The sequence below is a fragment of the Chiloscyllium punctatum genome, chromosome 26 (genome assembly GCF_047496795.1).
Source record: "Chiloscyllium punctatum isolate Juve2018m chromosome 26, sChiPun1.3, whole genome shotgun sequence".
Taxonomy (NCBI): Eukaryota; Metazoa; Chordata; class Chondrichthyes; order Orectolobiformes; family Hemiscylliidae; genus Chiloscyllium; species Chiloscyllium punctatum.
In genome coordinates, this window is record NC_092764.1 from 70,939,330 (window position 1) to 70,959,839 (window position 20,510).

General features: G+C 44.1%; 1 protein-coding gene across 7 annotated transcripts in view; it reads right to left on the bottom strand.

The window, feature by feature from the left end:
* Positions 1 to 2,730: 2,730 nt before the first annotated feature.
* The window catches only part of st3gal2 (ST3 beta-galactoside alpha-2,3-sialyltransferase 2), a 325,477-nt gene continuing 307,697 nt past the window's right edge, over positions 2,731 to 20,510 (bottom strand). For all 7 annotated transcript variants that reach the window (XM_072547616.1, XM_072547615.1, XM_072547612.1 and 4 more), the window contains 3 exons: positions 19,054 to 19,099; positions 14,831 to 14,950; positions 2,731 to 4,423 (listed from right to left, as the gene is read on the bottom strand). In XM_072547616.1, coding sequence (XP_072403717.1) covers positions 4,250 to 4,423; positions 14,831 to 14,950; positions 19,054 to 19,099 — 340 coding nt within the window. In that variant the 3' untranslated portion in view covers positions 2,731 to 4,249. The remainder of the gene's footprint in view (positions 4,424 to 14,830; positions 14,951 to 19,053; positions 19,100 to 20,510) is intronic.

Genomic DNA, 20,510 nt, shown 5'->3' on the forward strand with positions numbered 1-20,510 from the left:
ATATATCCACTGTGTTTGAACCTGTATGTTCATTGATAGATATTTGGTTCTGGTCGGACATCCGTGAATGGGCTGGTCAAAGCCCTCCCCGCTGACCCCCTCAATCTCTGCCAAATGGATTCCAAGACCGAGCAGTGCCCTCCAGAGTGCCCTATGTGTAACTGTGGATATCTCTACTGCTGTTTATCCAGTACTAACACTGCTCCAAGCCAGGCTGCCCAACAGCAGCACCATACAATATGAAGGAAAGACACTGAAAGGGGCAGCACGGTGGCTCAGTGGTTAGCACTGCTGCCTCACAGCATCAGGGACCCGGGTTCGTTTCCTGACTCGGGCAACTGACTGTATGGAGTTTGCACATTCCTCCCGTGTCTGTGCTGGTTTCCTCTCACAATCCAAAGATGTACAGGTCAGCTAAATTGCCCGTAGGGTTAGGTGCATTAGTCAGGGGTAAATGTAGGCAAGTGGGTCTGGGAGGGTTACTCTTTGGAGGGTCAGTGTGAACTTGTTGGGCTGAAGGGAATCATCTAATCATTAAAAAAAAGGTCTGACTGATGGACAAATTTCTTCTGAAATCTGGTGTCACATTGACGTTTAGATTAGAGTGGTGCTGGAAAAGCACAGCAGGTCAGGCAGTATCCGAGGAACAGGAAAAACCAACGTTTCAGGCAAAAACCCTTCACCGTGAATGAAGGCAGGAAGCCTCGGGGTTGGAGAGATAAATGGGAGGGGGAGGGGCTGGGGAGAGGTAGCTGAGAGTACAAGGGGTGGATGGGGTTGGGGTTGGAGGTGATAGGTCAGAGATGAGGGTGGAGCAGATAGGTGGGAAGGGAGATTGGCAGGTAGGACAGGTCATGAGGGTGGTGCTGAGCTGGAAGGTTGGAACTGGGGTAAGGTGGGGGGGGGAGGGGAAATGAGGAAACTGGTGAAGTCCACATTGATGACATGGATTGGAGGGTCCCAAGGCGGAAGATGAGGCGTTCTTCCTCCAGGCGCCGAGTGGTGAGGGAGCGGCGGTGAAGGAGGCCCAGGACCTGCATGTCCTCGGCAGAGTGGGAGGGGGAGTTGAAATGTTGGACCACAGGGTGGTGGAGTTGATTGGTGCAGGCGTCCCGGAGATGTTCCCTAAAGCGCTCTGCTAGGAGGTGTCCAGTTTCCCCAATGTAGAGGAGACCGCATCGGGAGCAACGGATACAATAAATGATGTTGGTGGATGTGCAGGTGAAACTTTGATGGATGTGGAAGGCTCCTTTAGGGCCTTGGATAGAGGTGAGGGAGGAGGTGTGACCACAGGTTTTGCAATTCCTGCAGTGCCAGGACAGGAGAGTGGGTTGTTGGGAGGCATGGACCTGACCAGGTAGTCATAGAGGGAACGGTCTTTACGGAAAGCGGAAAGGAGTGGAAATATATCCCTGGTGGTGGGGTCCGTTTGGGAGGTGGCAGAAATGTTGGCGGATGATGTGGTTTATGCAAAGTTTGGTAGGATGGAAGGTGAGCACCGGGGTGGGGGGGGGGGGGGGGGGCGGAGTTCTGTCCTTGTTACGGTTGGAGGGGTGGGGTTTGAGGACAGAGGTGCAGGATGTGGATGAGATGCGTTGGAGGGCATCTTCAACCACATGGGAAGGGAAATTGCGGTCTTTAAAGAAGGAGGCCATCTGGTGTGTTCTGGGGTGGAACTGGTCCTCATGGGAGCAGATCCGGCGGAGGCAGAGAAATTGGGAATACGGGGTGGCATTTTTGCAGGAGGTAGGGTGGGAAGAGGTGTAATCCAGGCAGCTGTGGGAGTCAGTGGGTTTGTAAAAATTGTCAGTGTCAAGTCGGTTGTCATTGATGTAGATGGAGAGGTCCAGGAAGGGAACGGAGGTGTCAGAGATGGTCCAGGTGAATTTAAGGTCGGGGTGGAATGTGTTGGTGAAGTTGCTGAACTACTCAACCTCCTTGCGGGAGTACAAGATGGCACCGATGCAGTCATCGATGTAGCGGAGGAAGAGGTGGGAATGGTGCCAGTGTAATTATGGAAGATGGACTGTTCTACATGGCCGACAAAGAGACAGGCATAGCTGGGGCCCATGTGGGTTCCCATGGCTATCCCTTTCGTCTGGAGGAAGTGTGAGGATTCAAAGGAGAAATTGTTACAGGTGAGGACCAGTTCAGCCTAATGATTGAGTGTCAGTGGAAGGGTACTGTTGGGGACGTCGGGAGAGGAAAAAACGGAGGGCTTGGAGGCCCTGGTCATGGTAAATGGAGGTGTAGAGGGATTGGATATCCATGGTGAAGATGAGGCATTGGGGGCTGGGGAAACGGAAGTCTTGGAGGAGGTGGAGGGCATGAGTGGTATCTTGAACGTATGGTGGGAGTTCCTCGATTGGGGGGGGGATGGGACAGTACTGAGGTCGGTGGAGATGAGTTCGCTGGGGCAGGAGCAGACTGAGACAATGGGTCAGGGTGGTCAGGCTTATGGATCTTGGGAAGGCGGTGCGGGGTTCCCGGACTATGAGGTTGGAAGCTGTGGGTGGGAGATCTCCTGAGGTGATGAGGTTGTGTATGATCTGGGAGATGATGGTTTGGTGAAGGGGGGGGGGGGGGGGGGGGGGTGGGGGCTCTCTCAACAACTTCTGAGTCACAGCCATTATCACAGGGGATCCCTTTTCCAGTTAAAAGGGATGTGACAGATTCAAGGATAACAGAGCTAAAGTATCAAAATACAACAGACACAAAGAAAGACTTCAATTTGTTTTTGTCTGCCATTGCTTCTTCAAGTTAGTAATTGAGGAAGAATGGGTTTTGTGTTTTATTATTCAATGGGGAAAACAAATAAAAATTCTACAGTAGTTCCTTAATGTTTGATTTTTTTAAAGAGACACAGGAAGCCTACGTGACAGCTATAATACTGCTTTCCTTGTGCTTTGGAGACGGTAATGTTCTACCTGTTCTTCATATGTCTGACTGGAAAGTTCAAGTGGTTTAATATTTGGGTTGGAGATAATGCTCCCTCCACGTGTACCCTTTGCTCTGTCTGAGTCACATCTGCAAAGAGGATGGGGTTCAGCCTTATGGATCTTTGTCCTTTTTGGGTGGCCGCCGATTTTCAGATTGCGAATCTCAGGGCCAGTGCCTGCAATTGATAGAAGCATTATAGAGACAGGTGTATGTCCAGCCCTCACGAACCGTGTTGCTCCCAGTATTACTAAAGGAAGCTGCCAATCAGCTCTCCAGCTCTTGGGAACTGTCTACAGCCAGGACTCTCTGCATCAATCTTGTGTCACTGGGCTCAGAGCTTTTGTTATGTTGCAAATCTTGTGGAGGCAGAAATCAAGCCTCAAACTTTATGCTAACCCAAAGTCACAGGAAAGTAAACATAACATAAAAATTCCATTTCTGGAACTGTATATTAGAGGGTTACTAGGTAACAACCAAGATGGCATCATTATGGTTAAGGGATCCTGGGAAAACAATGTTAAAATAGATTTGCACCCCGTCTCTCTGCAGTGCTGTTTTCTAAATGTCTATCCCCTCTTAGACACCAAACTCCAAGCAGATGAATCTGGTATCACACGTTTCCTTATCAAAGGAGACTCAAACGCAAGTTGCAGGGAACTGCTCTCGGCTGTTGTGCAATGACGAAGGCTGTGCTGGGTTTTATTTAAAACTGACAGCAGCTAAGCCACTGGTTTGCTTCTGGTTGCATTCTAACGCACACTGGTCTTGCCTCCAAGTGACAAGCTCCACTTGTCTGAATCTCAGTAAAAAGTGGCTTCAGTAACTTTCTGATGAAACAATTCCAACAGCGGGTTAACCAAAAGACAGAACTCACTTCAAAACATGCATGCCTTCCCCTTTATCCCCAGACCCTATCATTACCCTATATGTGGGTAATATAGTCATCACATACGTTCCTGACTTGACTCCACAATTCAAATATTAAAATTGTCCTTGGAAAAATCTAAATTTGCCCAATGTGAGTTGAGCTATGTACCCATCAGCCACCAGGGTGCTGGTCAGCCATCTTGGAATGATCCAATGAAATGATTTGGTGAAGGTTTGAAGGTAATACTAAATTAGCAGCTGTTCTGTCTTTTCTATTCCAGAATTCTGCTTGATTTTGATTTTTAAAAAATGTCTGTTATGTAATTACGGGGTAATTCTGTCACATCTCCACGTGGCGAGAAGAAACAGGCAAGTTGTTGTGAAGTCCATACCCCCTCTCTTTTAAAACTAAAATTCAACTGCATAATTAGGCTTTTTTTCTTCAGTTTCCTCGGAAAACTTTGATTTTTCCAGCTTCTTCGAGTAAATTTATTATCTTTGCCTCAAAATCTGCATCGTGCACTCCAGTCTTTCGAAATTCTCCAGCATATCTATTGTTCTCCCAGTAGTGGTGCCAATTCCCTCTGCTATCAGCACCAAATCCATACACATTCACCTGTGGAAGAAAATGCAAAAGGAATCAATATACTCCTTACCCCATTTGATTTTTAACCCCTAGAACCTCAAGGAATCTCTCCAACCTACCAAACCAATCTCTGTCACAGGTGATGTCCTAGAAGACTGGAGAATAGCCAATGTTGATCTTTTGTTTAAGAAGGGTAATAGAAATGATGTAGAAAATTATAGGCCAATGAGCCTTGCATCAATGTCACTGAAATTATTGGAGAAGATTCTCAGGGGCAGGATTTACTCGCGTTTGGAAAAGATTGGACTTATTAGGGATGGGTTTAGCTTGGCTTTGTGTGGGGGAGATCTTTTCTCATAAACTTGATTGAGCTTTTTGAGGAAGTGATAGAAATGATTGATGAGGATAGGGCTGTAGATGCTGTCTATGTGGACTTTGCTAAAGCTTTTGATGAGGTCCCACAGGGTAGGCTAATCCAGAAGATTAAGTCACATGGATCCATGGTAGGTCAGTAAGTTAGACACAAAATTGGCTTGGCCATTGAGTAGTTATGGGGGGGTGGGGTTTGACCAGAGGTCCTCTATTGTTTGTAATATATATCAATGATCTGAATGAAAATGCAGGTGGTCTGATAAGTAAGTTTGTAGATGTCACAAAAATTGGTGGAGTTGTAGGTAGTGAAGAAGGTTATCAGAGAATAAAGCAGGATATAAATCAGTCAGAAAGCTGAACGGAGAAATTACAGATGGAGTTTAATCTGGATAAGTGTGAGGTGATTTTGGGCGTTCAAATGCAAGATGAAAATATACAGTAAATGGCAGGGCCCTGAGCAGCATTGATATACGAAGAGATCTTGGGGTGCAAGTCCATAGCTCCCTGAAAGTGACAACACAAGTGGATAAAGTGGTAAAGAAGGTCATAGGCATGCTTGCCTTCAACAGTCGAGACATTGGCTATAAAAGTTGACAAGTCATTTGCAGCTGTATAAGACTTTAGTTGAGCCACATTCCGAGTATTGTGTGCAGTTCTGATTACCACACCATAGGAAGGATGTGGAGCTTTGGAGAGGAAGCAAAAAGTGGTTTACCAGGATGTTACCTGGATTGCAGTGTATTAGCTATAAGGAGAGGTTGGACAAACTTGGACTGCTTTTGCTGGAATGTTGGAGGCTGAGGGGCGACCTGATGGAAGTTTATAAAATTATGAGGATGTGGATAGGCTGGATAATCAGAGTCTTTTTCCCAAGGTGGAAATGTCAAATATTAGAGCCATAGGTTTAAGGTGAGAGGTGGGAATCTAAAGGAGATGTGTGAGGCAGGTATTTTCACAAAGAGGGTGGTAGGTGCCTGGAACATGCTGCCAGAGAGGGTGATAGAAGCAGATATAATAGCAACGTTTAAGAGGCATTTAGTCAGGCACATCAACAGGCAGAGAATAAAGGTATATGCAGCATGTGTCGGCACATGGGATTAGTTTAGAATAGCATTGTGGCTGGGATGGGCATGGTGAACTGAAGGGCCTGTTCCTATGTTGTACTGTTCTACGTTTCCATGTTAACTGTCTGCACACCATCCAATCCCACTTGAATAAGCCAGGACGAACAGTCAGGGTGGGTAAAGAACTTGGGTTATTCTTTGTGAAAGTGGGAGAACCATGCTTGATGGAATTCAACCTCTTCCAGATCCACAGGTCTCAGGACCATATCATAGAACAAAGAACATTACAGCGCAGTGGCCCTCGATGTTGTGCTGACCTGTGAAGCCCATCTGAAGCCCATGTAATCTACACTATTCCATTATCATCCATATATTTATACAATGACCATTCAAATGCCCTTAATGTTGGCAGGTCTCCTACTGTTGCAGGCAGGGCATTCCACGCCCCTACCACTTTGGACCCACTGTCGTGCTATGTGTGATGGAAGTGGTCGCTATCCCTTTAAATGCTAGATCTGCTTTTAACAGTAACAATTCTGTGCTTTGGTGTCTCTGTCCATCCAGAATTTATCTATCCTTACACTATAAGACAGACTTAGCAAAATAAGATAATTTTGCATTACTGACTTGGTCATTCTAGATGAGAGTCTAAACGGCCTTAACTGGTCAACTATAATATTTGTGGGATTAGAGATCAATACACATGGGCTAAAAGAACATTCAGATTCTCCTGAATTCTGCTGCATGGTGCGGGCTTATTCCCACTAACACACATGGTTTTGTGTGCTATTTCTAGGCAGGATCCAATCTGTTCCTGTTAAATGGTGCACAGACTGGCCATGTTGTACATTCTTTGGTGAAACCGATCAACTGGAATTGCTACCATGACATGGTTATCGGGCACTATGTTTTATTCATTATAAGGTGTGGGGTCAACAACCCTTTTTGAAACAGACTTACCTTTGGAGTCTTTGTCTATATCTACACCTGTTATAAATACATAGGCCTGACACAGAGACCAAGTTGCGGCAATTATATTGTTATGCTAATTATCACCTGAGATCAGACATACAGTGCAAATCTGTCCGTGCATGTGGAAATTGTGCTGATCAACAATATTAACAGATAGAAAGAGTTACACAGAAAATGTCAATAAAAAAATGAATTATTAGTGGTGAACACGTACTCATACAACATGGAAACAGATTCTTAGTCCAACCCATCTATGCTGACCACACATCCCGATCTGGCCTAGTCTCATTTGCCAGCCATTTGGCCCATGTCTCTCTAAACCCTTCCTATTTATGTACCCATCTAAATGCCTTATAATGTTGTAATTGTACCAATCTCCACCACATCCTCTGGCAGCTCATTCCATACATGCACCACCCTATAAATGAAAAGGTTACCTCTTTTTGAATCTCCCCCCTCTCATCTTAAACGTACGCCCTCTAGTTTTGGACTCACCTACCCTCAGGAAAAGACCATGACTGTTCCTCATGATTCTATAAACCTCTATAAGATCATCCCTCAATCTCTGACACTCCAGGGAGAAAAGCCCCAGCCTATTCAGCTTCTCTCTTTAACTCAGATCCTCAAGATCTGGTACATCCTTGCAAATCTTTCCTGCAAACTTTCTCAAGTTTGACAACATCCTTCCTATAGAAGGGAGATCAGAATTGTATGCAGTGTTCCAAAAGTGGCCTCAGCAATGTCCTGTAGAGCTACACCATTACGTCCCAACTCCGAAACGCAGTGCTCTTACCAATGAAGGCAAGCATGCCAAATGCCATCTTCACCACCCTGCAACTCCATATGAATGTGATAAAACAACCATTAGATGGTTTAGGGTGAGAGGGGAAAGATATAGAAGAGACCTACGGGGCAACTTTTTCACGCAGAGGGTGGTACGTGTATGGAATGAGCTGCTAGAGGATATGGTGGAAGCTGATACAATGGCAACATTTAAAAGGTATCTGGATGTGTATATGAATAGGAAGGGTTTGGAGGGATATGGGCCGGGTGCTGGCAGGTGGGACCAGATTGGGTTGGGATATCTGGTCGGCATGGACAAGTTGGACCAAAGGGTCTGTTTACATGCTATACATCTCTGTAACTCTAACAATGATCTTCCTTATGTGACCCAAACCTGCTTGTATTTCACACATCAGCTTATTAGCACAGTCTCCATGATGCCTTTGGCAGGCACTGGAGCCCAGAGGCTGCTGCAGGGCTCCCAAATGCCATAGCCCATGGGAGGATCACTTTCTGGCCCTGCAGCCTGACACTTCTCAGCATTTAAACTATAGATCAAGTCAAAGGTCCATTTCTGAGTTTGGTTTCCAGAGCAGCAGTAAGCCATTGTAACCTCAAATTCACATTTCACCTGATAAACATTCACCCCTTTGCTTAGCAAGAACCTATCAACCTCTGTCTTAAAGATGTTCAAAGACTTTCTTTCCATTACATTCCCAGGGACACAGTCCCAAAGTACTATGATTCGCTGACAGAAAACATTTCACCTTATCAGTGTTTTAAGTGGGACAAGTCTCAGCTAGATCCCTAGTTCTAGATTCTCCCATAAGTGACAACATTGTTTCTGTGAATAGGACAGGTCTAGAGGGACTATAGGCCAAATGCAGGCAAATGGAACCAGCTCAGTTTAAGAAACCTGATCGGCATGGACAAGTTGGGTTGGAGGGCCTGTCTCCATGCTGTATGACTCAATGACATTTACCCTGCCAAGACCCCTCAAAATCTTCTATGTTTCAATCAATGCTCTTTTAAACTCCTGCGGATACAAGCCATACCTGTCCAACCTTTCCTCATATGACAAGTTACCTATTGTAAGGATTAGTCTGGTAAACCTTCTCTGCACTGCTTCCAATGGATCTATACCCTGAAATAAGGAGATCGATATTTGCACAGTACCCCCAGATGTGGTCTTACCAATGCTCTGTATTATTAAAGCATAACCGTCCTCCTTTCATATTCACTTCTCATCAAAATAGCTGACAATATTCTATTAACTGCTGTCTCTGCAAACTAACATTTTATAATTCTTGAATGAAGAAACCCAGATTTCTGTATCACAGAGGTCTAAAGTCTCTTGCCACTGAGGTAATAAATTTATTTTTAACTCTTCTTGCCAAAATGGACAGTTTCACATTTTCCTACACTATAGTCCATTTGCCAAGTCTTTGATCACTCATTTAACCACTCTGTATATTTGTGTAGCTACCTTATGTCCTCTTCATGTCTTACTTTCATATTTATCTTGTGTCACCTGCAAATATGAAAACCATGCCTTCCATCCCTTCACTTGTATAAATTGTAAATAGTTGAGGTCTGTGGCACATCACTCATCACATTTTGCCAATGGGAAAAAGACTCATTTATGCCTATTCTGTGCTTCCTGTTAGTCATTCAATCTTCTACTTATGACAACACGTCATCCCTACACCCTGAGTATTTACTTTGCACAGTAACGTTTGATTTGGCACTTCAGCAAATGTCTTCTGGAAATCTAAATAAAGTTCATCTATTATTTCCTTTTTATCCACAGTAATACATGCTCCTTCCTCAAAGAAATCCATTGATGAGTTAAACATGATCTTCCATTCACAGGACCACATTGACTTTGGATGAGGATTCTGGGTAATCCAAGATGGAGGACGGGAAAAATTTCTGCTGTAACAGGCTGCTCCATTTTTGAGGTATTGGAGGTGATTTGTTCGAATTCCAGGAGCAGCAATTAGTGTTTTATATTCTGTTACATTGTTTTGGAACTTTGGAGTCAAAACAACAGCACTTATCAAAGGGAAAGCAACAGACAAAGGCAGCACATGGTCTGTGCAGGAGAGAGAGACAGGCAGGCAGACAGATGGGGAGAGAGGGAGAGAGAGAGAAAATATAAGCGGTAAGTAGTAAGTTAGCCTGGAGCAGTGTTTTGTAGAGGAATAAGACGGTGCTATTTTCTGGATCTGCAGATTGGAGGAAGCAAAAATGGCCCTGAATAGAGTGATATGCCCTTCTTGTCTGAATTTTGAGTTTAGGGAGAGTTTACGTGTTACTGAGGATTATATCTCCAATAAATGGCCTTGGTTGCGAATCCTATTAGATCGAATGGAACAGTTGCAGTGACAGTTAGAGGCAATGAGGAGTTTACAAGAGTAAGGGGTGTGGTGAAAGGCAGTTACAGGAAGGGAAAGAAGTCGCAGATATGGTCACATAGATGGGTTAACTCCAGGGAAGGTAAGAGAGGTAGGCAGGTAGTGCAGGAGTCTTCTGTGGCTATCCCCATTTAAAACAAGTATGCTGTTTTGGAAAATGTAGGTGGTGATAGATTCTCAGGGGACTGTAGCACGAACAGCCAAGTTTCTGGTATTGAGATCTGCTCTAAAGCAACGAAGGGTAGATCGGGTTCCAAGAGATTGATTGTGTGAGGGTACTCTCTAGTCCAAGGCACAGACAAACGTTTCTGCGACCAGCAGCGAAAAATGGTGTGTTTCCTTCCTGGTGCCAGGATCAAGGATGTCTCAGAGAGGGTGCAGAATGTTCTCAAGGGGGAAAAGGCTCAGCAGGAGGTCATTGCACACATTGGAACCAATGACATAGGAAGGGAAAAGGTTGAGGTTCTGAAGGGAGATTAGAGAGTTAGGCAGGAATTTAAAAAGGAGGTCCTCGAGAGCAGTAATATCTGGATTACTCCTGGTGCTACGAGCTAGTGAGGGTAGGAATAGGACGATACAGCAGATGAATGCATGGCTGAGGAGCTGGTGTATAGGAGAAGGATTCACATTTTTGGATCATTGCAATCTCTTCTCGGTTAGAAGCGACCTGTACAAGAAGGATGGATTGCACCTAAATGGAACGGGACTAATAGACTGGCAGGGAGATTTGCTACAGCTGCTCGGAAGGATTTAAACTAGTACGGGGGGGGGGGCGGTGGAACCCGGGGAGGTAGTGAGGAAAGAAATCAATCTGAGACTGGCACATTGATAAAAGAAGCGAGTCAAACAGTCAGGGCAGGCAGGGACAATGTAGAGAAGAACGTAGGACTTATAAATTAAACTGCACTTATTTCAACATAAGAGACTTAACAGGGAAGGCAGATGAACTCAGGGCATGGTTAGGAACATGGGACTGGGGTATCATAGCAATTACAGAAACATGGCTCAGGGATGGGCAGGACTGGCAGTTTAATGTTCCAGGATACAAATACTATGGGAAGGATAGAAAAGGAGGGCAAGAGAGGAGGGGAGTGTTGTTTTGATAAGGGATAGCATTACAGCTGTGGTGAGGGAGATATTCCTGGAAATATGTCCAGGGTGAACTGAGAAATAAGAAAGGGATGATCACCTTATTGGGATTGTATTGTAGACCCCCTAAAAGTCAGAGGGAAATTCAGGAACAAATTTGTAAGGAGATCTCAGTTATCTGTAAGAATAATACAGTGGTTATGATAGGAGATTTTAACTTTCCAAACATAGACTGCCATATTGTTAAGTGCTTAGATGGACAGGAATTTGTTAAGTGTGTACAAGAAAATTTTCTGATGTATGTACTAGAGAAGGTGCAAAACTTGACCTACTCTTGGGAAATAAGGCAGGGCAGGTGACTAAGGTGTCAGTGGGGGAGCACTTTGGGGCTAGCGATGGAAATGGATAGACCAGATCTAAAAGTTGAAGTTCTAAATTGGAAAAAGGTCAATTTTGATGGTATTAAGCAAGAACTTTCAAAAGTTGATTGTGTTGATGTTCGCAGGTAAAGGGATGGCTGGAAAATGGGAAGCCTTCAGAAATTAGATAACGAGAATCCAGAGACAGTATTAGATTAGATTTGATTACTTACCCGTGTGGAAACAGGCCCTTCGGCCCAACAAGTCCACACTGACCCTCCGAAGAGCAACCCACCCAGATCCATTCCCCTACACCTAACACTAGGCAATTTAGCGTGGCCAATTCACCTAACTTGGGACTGTGGGAAGAAAGCGGAGCACCCGGAGGAAACCCACGCAGACACGGGGAGAACGTGCAAATTCCACACAGTCACCTGAGGTGGGAATTGAACCCATGCCGCCCACTGTATATTCCTGTTAGTGTGAAAGGAAAGGGTGGTAAGGCATAGGGAATGCTGGATGACTAAAGAAATCGAGGTTTTGGTTAAGAAAAAGAAGGAATAGACAGGATAGATTGAGTGAATCCTTATAAAGGCAGTAGAAGTATACTTAAGAAGGAAATCAGGACGGCAAAAAGGGGACATGAGATAGCCTTGGCAAACAGATGTAAAGAGAATCCAAATGGTTTTTACAAATACATTAAGGACAAAAGGGTAACTCGGGAGAGAATAGGGCCTCTCAAAGATCAGCAAGGTGGCCATTGTGTGGAGCCGCAGGCGATGGGGCAGATAATAAAAGAGTATTTTGCATCGGTGTTTACTATGGAAAAGAACATGGAAAATAAAGAATGTAGGGAAATAGATGGTGACATCTTGAAAAAATGTCTATATTACAGGAAGTGTTGGATGTCTTGAAACACATAAAAATGGATAAATCCCTAGGACTTGATCAGGAATACCCAAGAACAATGTGGGAAGCTAGGGAAGGGATTGCTGGGCCTCTTGCTGAGATATTTGTATTATTGATAGTCACAGGTGAGGTGCTGGAAGACTGGAGGTTGGCTAATGTGGTGCCATTATATAAGAAAGATGGTAAGAACAAGCCAGGGAACTATAGACCTGTGAACTTGACGTCAGTGGTGTGCAAGTTGTTGGAGGGAATCCTGAGGGATGGGATTTACATGTATGTGAAAAGGCAAGGACTATTCAGGGATAGTCAAGATGGCTTTGTGAGTGGGAAATCATGTCTCACAAACTTGATTGAGTTTTTTGAAGAAGTAACAAAGAGAATTGATGAGGGCAGAGCGGTATACATGATCTATATGGGCTTCAGTAAGGTGTTTGACAAGGTTCCCCATGGGAGACTGGTCAGCAAAGTTAGATCTCATGGAATACAGGGAGAACTAGCCATTTGGATACAGAACTGGCTCAAAGGTAGAAGACAGAGGGTGGTAGTGGAGGGTTGTTTTTTAGACTGGAGGCCTGTGACCAGTGGAGTGCCACAAGGATCGGTGCTGGGTCCACTACTTTTTGTCATTTATATAAATGATTTGGATGTGAACAAAACAGGTATAGTTAGTAAGTTTGCAGATGACACCAAAATTGGAGGTGTACTGGACAGTGAAGAAGGTTACCTCGGATTACAACAGGATCTTGATCAGATGGGCCAAGGGGCTGAGAAGTGGCAGATGGAATTTAATTCAGATAAATGCGAGGTGCTGTGTTTTGGAAAAGCAAATCTTAGCAAGCATTATAAACTTAACAGTAAGGTCCTAGGGTGTGTTGCTGAACAGAGACCTTGGAGTGCAGATTCATAGCTCTTTGAAAGTGGAGTTGCAGGTAGATAGGATAGTGAAGAAGGTGTTTGGTATGCTTTCCTTTATTGGTCAGAGTATTGAGTACAGGGGTTGGGAGGTCATGTTGCGGCTGTACAGGACATTGGTTAGGCCACTTGTGGAATATTGCACGCAGTTCTGGTCTCCTTCCTATCGGAAGAACATTGTGAAACTTGAAAGGGTTCAGAAAAGATTTACAAGGATGTTGCCAGGAATGGAGGATTTGAGCTACAGGGAGAGGCTGAACAGGCTGGGGCTGTTTTCCCTGGAGCATCAGAGGCTGAGGAGCATGGATAGGATAAATAGACAAGGTCTTTTCCCTCGGGTCATGGAGTCCAGAACCAGAGGGCATAGGTTTAGGGTGAGAGTATAAAGGTATAAAAGAGACATAAGGGCCAACCTTTTCATGCAGGGTGGTACATGTGTGGAACGGGCTGCCAGTGGAGGCTGGTACAATTGCAACATTTAAAAGGCATCTGGATGGGTATATGAACAGGAAGGGTTTGGAGGGACATGGGCCAGGTGCTGGCAGATGGAATGAGATTGGGTTGGGAATCTGATCAGCATGGACAGGTTGGACCGAAGGGTCTGTTTCCATGCTGTACATTTCTATGAAACAGTGGCTTAGTGGTTAGCACTGATGCCACATAGTACCAGGGAAGTGGGTTCGATTCCAACCTCAGGCGACTGTGTGGAGTATGCACTTCCTCCGTGTCTGCGCAGGTTTCCTCTGGATGTTCTGGTTTCCTCATACAGGACAAAGATGTGCAGGTCAGGTGGATTTGCCATACTAAATTGTCTCGTAGTGTGGAGCCTAGCTGGATTAGCCCTGGGGAATGCAGGGTTACAGGGTCTGAGTGGGATGCTCTTTGGAGGGTTGCTGTGAACTCAGAGGGCCAAATGGCGTGCTTCCACACTATTGGGATCCTATGACCCTGCCTGATTACCTCGAATGGATCTAAGACCGAGCTATATTTATTTATTAATGCTTTCTTAGGAAAATTCCTTCTGACAGCTGTTAAGCTAAATGGCCTGTAGTTTCCTGCTTTCTGTCTTCTGCCCTTTTGAATAAAGGAGTTACTTTCATTGTATTCTTATCTAATGGGATCTTTCCCAAATCTAGGGAATTTTGGAAATTTAAAGTCAAGCAACATCTATTCTATGAGCCACTTTTCTTTGAAGACTCTAACAGAACTCTATTCTTTAACTTACAGACCCATCCCTCCACCTTTAATTCTTCCCAAGACTTCGGACCATGGAGCTTCTTACCTGTCTCAGCTTTTCCTTCTTTGACCAATCTCCAGTCTTTTTAAAATCCACTTTATCACGATCTCATGTCAATTTCTCAACATAATTAGTTTTATACATCTCCATTCAGTACTATTCAGAGGCGTGAGCCATGCAGTTAATGAGTGACAGCATTCAGTAAAGAGAATGATTAAAGTTGTCCTCTCTCTCTGTCAACATCCACTTTTGTTGTGCCTTTGACTCTTCAACCTGGCCTTTTAATTGAAAGTATTGTTCCTGCCTCAAGCTATGGCTCTTACCTCATCACAGATGTGGAGAGCAAAAAACAGGACCAGCATTCCCGTTGATGGATATCTCCCATGATGCTCTGTCCACTTGTCATGGATATACTTGAAGAATGCTGGGTTGTAGATTTGTACCTGAGTGTAGATTAGAGGTCAGACTTTAAACCACTGTCTTTAACAAGTTTAATTAACAAAGGTTAAAGGTCAGACCTTAAACAACAATATTTAACCAGTTTAATACCAGATCACTCGATGTACTCATCCAGACAGTGTCATGCATGAACCCAGTGCTGCCATCAGCTGGTGGTCACACAGGCAGACCACTTACATCCTGCATCACCAATGACATTTTTTCACCCAGAGGGTGGTGAGTATATGGAATGCACTGCCTAAGAATGTAGTTAAGGCAGGTAACCTCTCAAACTTTAAAAAGTATTTGCATGAGCACTTGATAGCTATGGAAAAGTAGGACCAGTGTAGATTCAGTGCACTTCTTGCGGAACAGACTCAGCGGGTTGAAGGGCCTCATCAGTACTGCATGATTCTATGAATCCTAGCCAGCTTTCAACCCAGGACTGGCTGGTGCGGAGGCCAAACTGCTACATACTGAATTCGGCTTCAAACTGGGGATGAATCATTGTTTTAAACAGCTTTGTGTTACACTGAGCAGTGCACTTCCCAGTATTTTTATCATATGCGGTTTTTATTCATTCACTGGATGTGGGTATCACTGGCTAGGCTAGCATTTATTGCCCATGCCTAGTAATTGTTTGATTCCAGATTTTTTTATTGAATTCAAATTCTACCATCTGCCATGGCAGGATTTGAACCCAGGTCCCCGGGTCGCTTGATTAATAGTCCAGTGATAACATCACCTCACCATTGCCTCCCCATAAAACCTAATCTTCAGGCTGTTGGGATTCACTAAGCCATTTACTAATGATCTTCTCGTATTGGGAAGTAGTGGTACAACAGAGAATTAAACACAGGTCATTAACATCAAGAGCAGCAGAATTTCAAGGCAGCCGAAGATAATGTGATGAAAGTTTTCTCTGTGCTAGGCCTATATGAAATAAGTTTTGACGTGTTCACCTCAGTTTTTACAGCTGGTGGGCCTACAGCAAATAGGGACTTTTTCAGAGAGGTTGCTAGGATCTTGATTTGTGAAGGGAGTAGGGAAATTCAGATTGGTGCCGTCTAGGCGTTCTCACTGAGCTGGGACGAAGGTAAAATAAGGTTGATTTTCCACTTGTCGCTTTGGCATTAAACTTGCATTATGGATCGACACGCCTGCAGATGATTCAAAGCCAACCAGGAATGTGTGTTCCAAGGAAGGTGTAAGACATTTTCAGGACGGTTTGGACAAGGCTAGTGAATAGGCAAGAATGCAGCCGACGGAATACAATGTGGAAAAATGTGGAGAAACAGATGTACAGTGGATCTATTAAATGGTAAGAGGTTGGAAAGTGTCGATGTACAAACAGACCTGGATCCTTGTCGATAACTCACTGAAAGCTAACATGCCAGAGCAGCAAGCTCTTCAGGAGACTAACAGAATTTAAGCCTTTATTGCAAGAGGGTTTGAGTCATGAAATGTTGCTTCAATTATGTAGGAGCTGAGTTAAAGGGCACCTGGAGTACCGTGTGCAGTGCTGGTCTCCTTATCTGAGGAAACGTATTATTGCCACAGACAGAATGCAACTAAAGTTCACGAAACTTGTTCCCGAGATGGTGGGACTGACCTATGAAGGGAGATTAGGTAAACTGGGCTGGTATCCAGAGTCTTGAGGAATGGCAGGCGATCTCACTGAAACCTGCAAAATGGTTTTACAAGGATAGACTGAATGGTTGCAGATGAGGTCTCCCTCTTACTTGGGGAGCCTAGCATCGGGGCAACAATTTAAGAATAAGGGGGAAACCACTTAGGTCTGAGATGTGGAGAAATTGTTTTTAAGCAGAGGGAGTTCATTATCCCAGAGGGCTGTGTGAAGCTCAGACTTTGAGCATGCTTAAATTAGATATTGATGATTTGTGGTGTAAAGGATTATGGTGGCAGCATGAGTAAAAGACCTTGAAGTGTCTGATGAGCCTCTATTGTACATAATAGTGGAGCAATCTCAATGGGCTCAATGTCTATATTCTACTCTCCTACGCTGTTGGGCAGTGTGGATGAGTTACTCCGTTAGCAGTTTAGCACTCAATGGTAAAATGATATTGGCCAGGGCACAGGATGGTTCAGTGAGTTAATAATGTCCTTTTGACTTTGGAAATCTCTGTTTAAATCTGGGTCAGTCTAATTGTATGAAAAACAAAGCGCAAGATGCGCAAGGGCTGCCAGAGGAAAAAAGCCTTTCCTGGAAATACTTTAAAAAGATCAGGAGCTTCCCTTTGACTGATGAAATTGTTCCACACATTCCATGCTGGATCTCCAAGGTAAGGAAAAGGAGCAGATCAAACTTTATAAAACAAATAGATTTATTTATTCCATTAGTATATTCTTCACTTGTAGACTGTGCCCCAAAATGCTAATTGGCTAAAACTCGAATAAATCGAAATTCAAACACAGACTTAACCATTACTTGCTGAGTCAGGTTAGAATAATTGGAAATTTAAGACATGCAAGGAGACCGTTCAGCCCATCTTGTCAATGCTATTGCCTAATCCCTCTTTCCCCCTCTTGGTACACAGCCTTCTTGTTTCACGTTTCTCAATTGCATTTCCACTTTCTCAGGCAGAGAGTTCCAGGGCTCCACTGCACTCTGGGTGAAAATATTTCTCCTCAGCCTTTTCTCTAATCCTCCTGCCAAGAACATGAAATCTGAGGCTCTGTAACTGGCTTCTGCAAACAGAAATAAATTCTTCCTCTCCATTTTACTTAGACCCATTAACTTCGTACATCTCAGTTAAATCTCTTCTCAGCTACCTCTGTCCCAAAGAAAACAACTCCAACCTGTCCAATCTTTCCTCATGTCTCTAAGTTTCCAGACCAGGCCAGAGATTTGTAAATCTCCTCTGTAACTTTTCTCTTTCAACCAGGTCCTTCCAGTAATGTGGTGACTGGAGTTACAGGCAGTACTCTAGCTGTGGTCTAATTTGTGTTTGACACAACCTTGTTGCTCCCTACGTTCAATGACTTGCCTTATAAAAGTACTCTGTCTGTATCCTTAGCCACTAATCTGTACTGCTTTCTTAAGGAATCGGTGGATCCCAGGGACCTCTGTTGCTCTACCACACTTAGCAATCTGGGGTATCCTTATCTTGTCAAATCTCCTGAAATACTTGCAAATCTCTGGACTGAATTCCATTGTCCACAGTTCTGTTCTGTTCACCTGATTCACATCTTGCTGCGGTTCACACTCAATCAACCACAAATCTAAATTTCGTTATAAACGCCTGCAAACTTTTCAATCAGGCACTCTCCATTTAAGGCTAAATCATTGATTCATGACACAAAAGGGAAGAGATCCAGTACTGAGCCCACTGTAACTTACCAAAACGTGCTTCCTGCAATTGATTTTTGATCAAAATTGTCAATTGCCTTGGGATGCCATGGCTCACACCATTCCCATGTGGGGACTTTGACAAAATCCTTACTGAAATCCATGCATTGTCAGAGGACCCTTACCAAACCCCATGTGAGACTTCCTCAAAAATTCTGTCAGGTGAGTCAAGACACGACCTTCCCTTTACAAACCCAGGCAACTGTTCTTGAGTAGTTTAGGTCTTTCTAAATTAATATCATGACTCAGAACTTTTTCCAATCATTTTCTGACTAGGTCGAACGTCTCAATGGACCATCTTTCACTTGTGCATTTATAAACATTAGTGCAATGTAAGGGTCCTCTGGCACCACACCTTCTGCCAGAGAGGGGTGGAAAGTACTGTCAGAGCTTGAATTATTTCTTCCCTTGCTGCTTTTAACAGCCTGGAATGCATTTCATTAGGCCCCGGCAATTTATGCGTTTTCAAAGATGTTAAACCCCCGAATATATTCTCTCTCACTCTGTTTATCCCATTCAATATTACATATTCCTCCTCCTTAACCACAGTGTTCGTAGTGTCCCTCTCCTTTCCTAAAGCCTGGATGGGACGAGAGGACGGTAATAATTGTCCCAAATCTTTCTTGGCTGCAGCAACCATTCAAATGAAGTTTGGAGCCTCAAGCCCTTGTAATAATCAACCTAGCTGCACCAAATCTCCTTGTCAGTCAATACCAATGTAAACCCACTTTCACTCACCTTGTCTTTATCCACCCGTAGAAACTGTTTGACAGGTGCGTAAGTGCTGTGAAGAAAAGAGACACATTAAGGTCAAGGGAAGCTAATGCTGAATTTCTGAAGATTAGATCTTTAGTAAAGTCTACTTCAGCTCTGAATGTTGTTTGAACTGTTCTACTGGAACTGCCGCATCTCTGATACTTCACTGACTGCAGATGGAAACTGCTATTCTGATCTGTGAAACCCTGGTCACTAAGGGAGGGCAGTGTACAGGTGCCAAAATATTATCGCTCCCAGTGAAATGGACGGAATGGATGGTTTGCAGCTCCTAATGAAACTCTCAGCCTGAGAAAACGAGCAGGATGGTCATGGAGTGCCCTGAGGGGAAACATACCTGTCTGAGAGCTCGTATGAAAGCCACTAATTACAATTAAAACCTTGACACACAGCACTTGAATTATTTTGGATCATTCAGCCTAGAATTTGAGGGAATTTTCAGACAAGCATTCTGGAAAGTTAACATTCTTACGAAAATACAAGGCAAATCCTTTCTTTGTGACCAACCGGTATTTAGACATTACGATGGAAAGAATTCTTCCCTGATTTGATCGCTTGTTCTCCCATCCAGAAGCTTACTCCCACAAGAGCAGGAAGTGGTCATTTCTTCTCTGTGAGTGTGAGCATTTTTAACCAATGTTTGGGGACCTGCTCTGACACACCTCTGGAGCTGGCAGAACTTGAACCTCAGTCTTCTGGCTCAGAGGCAGGAACACTACCATTGCACCTCTGTCTATGAATGTCGACTGACTGATGTTGGTGCAGGGAGAAAGTGAGGTCTGCGGATGCTGGAGATCAGAGTCGAGAGTGTGTTGCTGGAAAAGCACAGCAGGTCAGGCAGCATCCAAGGAGCAGGAGAATCGACATTTCGGGCTGGAGCCCTTCATCATGTTGGTGCAGTGCTATCCCTCCTTATCCCCATCCCCGATGCATGGACCAATGAGTCTAATCGCGACATCTCCATGGGTGCAGCAGCCGACAAATCTACAAGCTGGGATCTGTGGCTGCGTTTCTGTAAAGTCACTTATTGCTCATGTTCACAAATTGGCAAAGGAAAAGACTGTGTACAAGGCAGATGTCTGATGCTAGGCAGCTAAACTAATCTGCTGAATATGTCAATTTTGTATCATTAACTGATATTCATCAATATGCAACCGGCATACATACAATGTAGAATTGAGGCACTTAAACTGAATATGCAGGAATCTGAAGGAACATGAAGTTTGAATTTAAGTTTTAAGTATTATACTTTAATTCTAATTATGCCGTGGGCTCTTTTGGATCGTGCGAGAGAGAACAATATCCATGGGAGTCAGGATCTTTACACAGACACCTGTAACATACTGAGGGGAGGTCATGGCCTAATGATATTATTGCTAGATGATTAATCCAGAGACCCAGGTAATGTCATGGGGACCTGG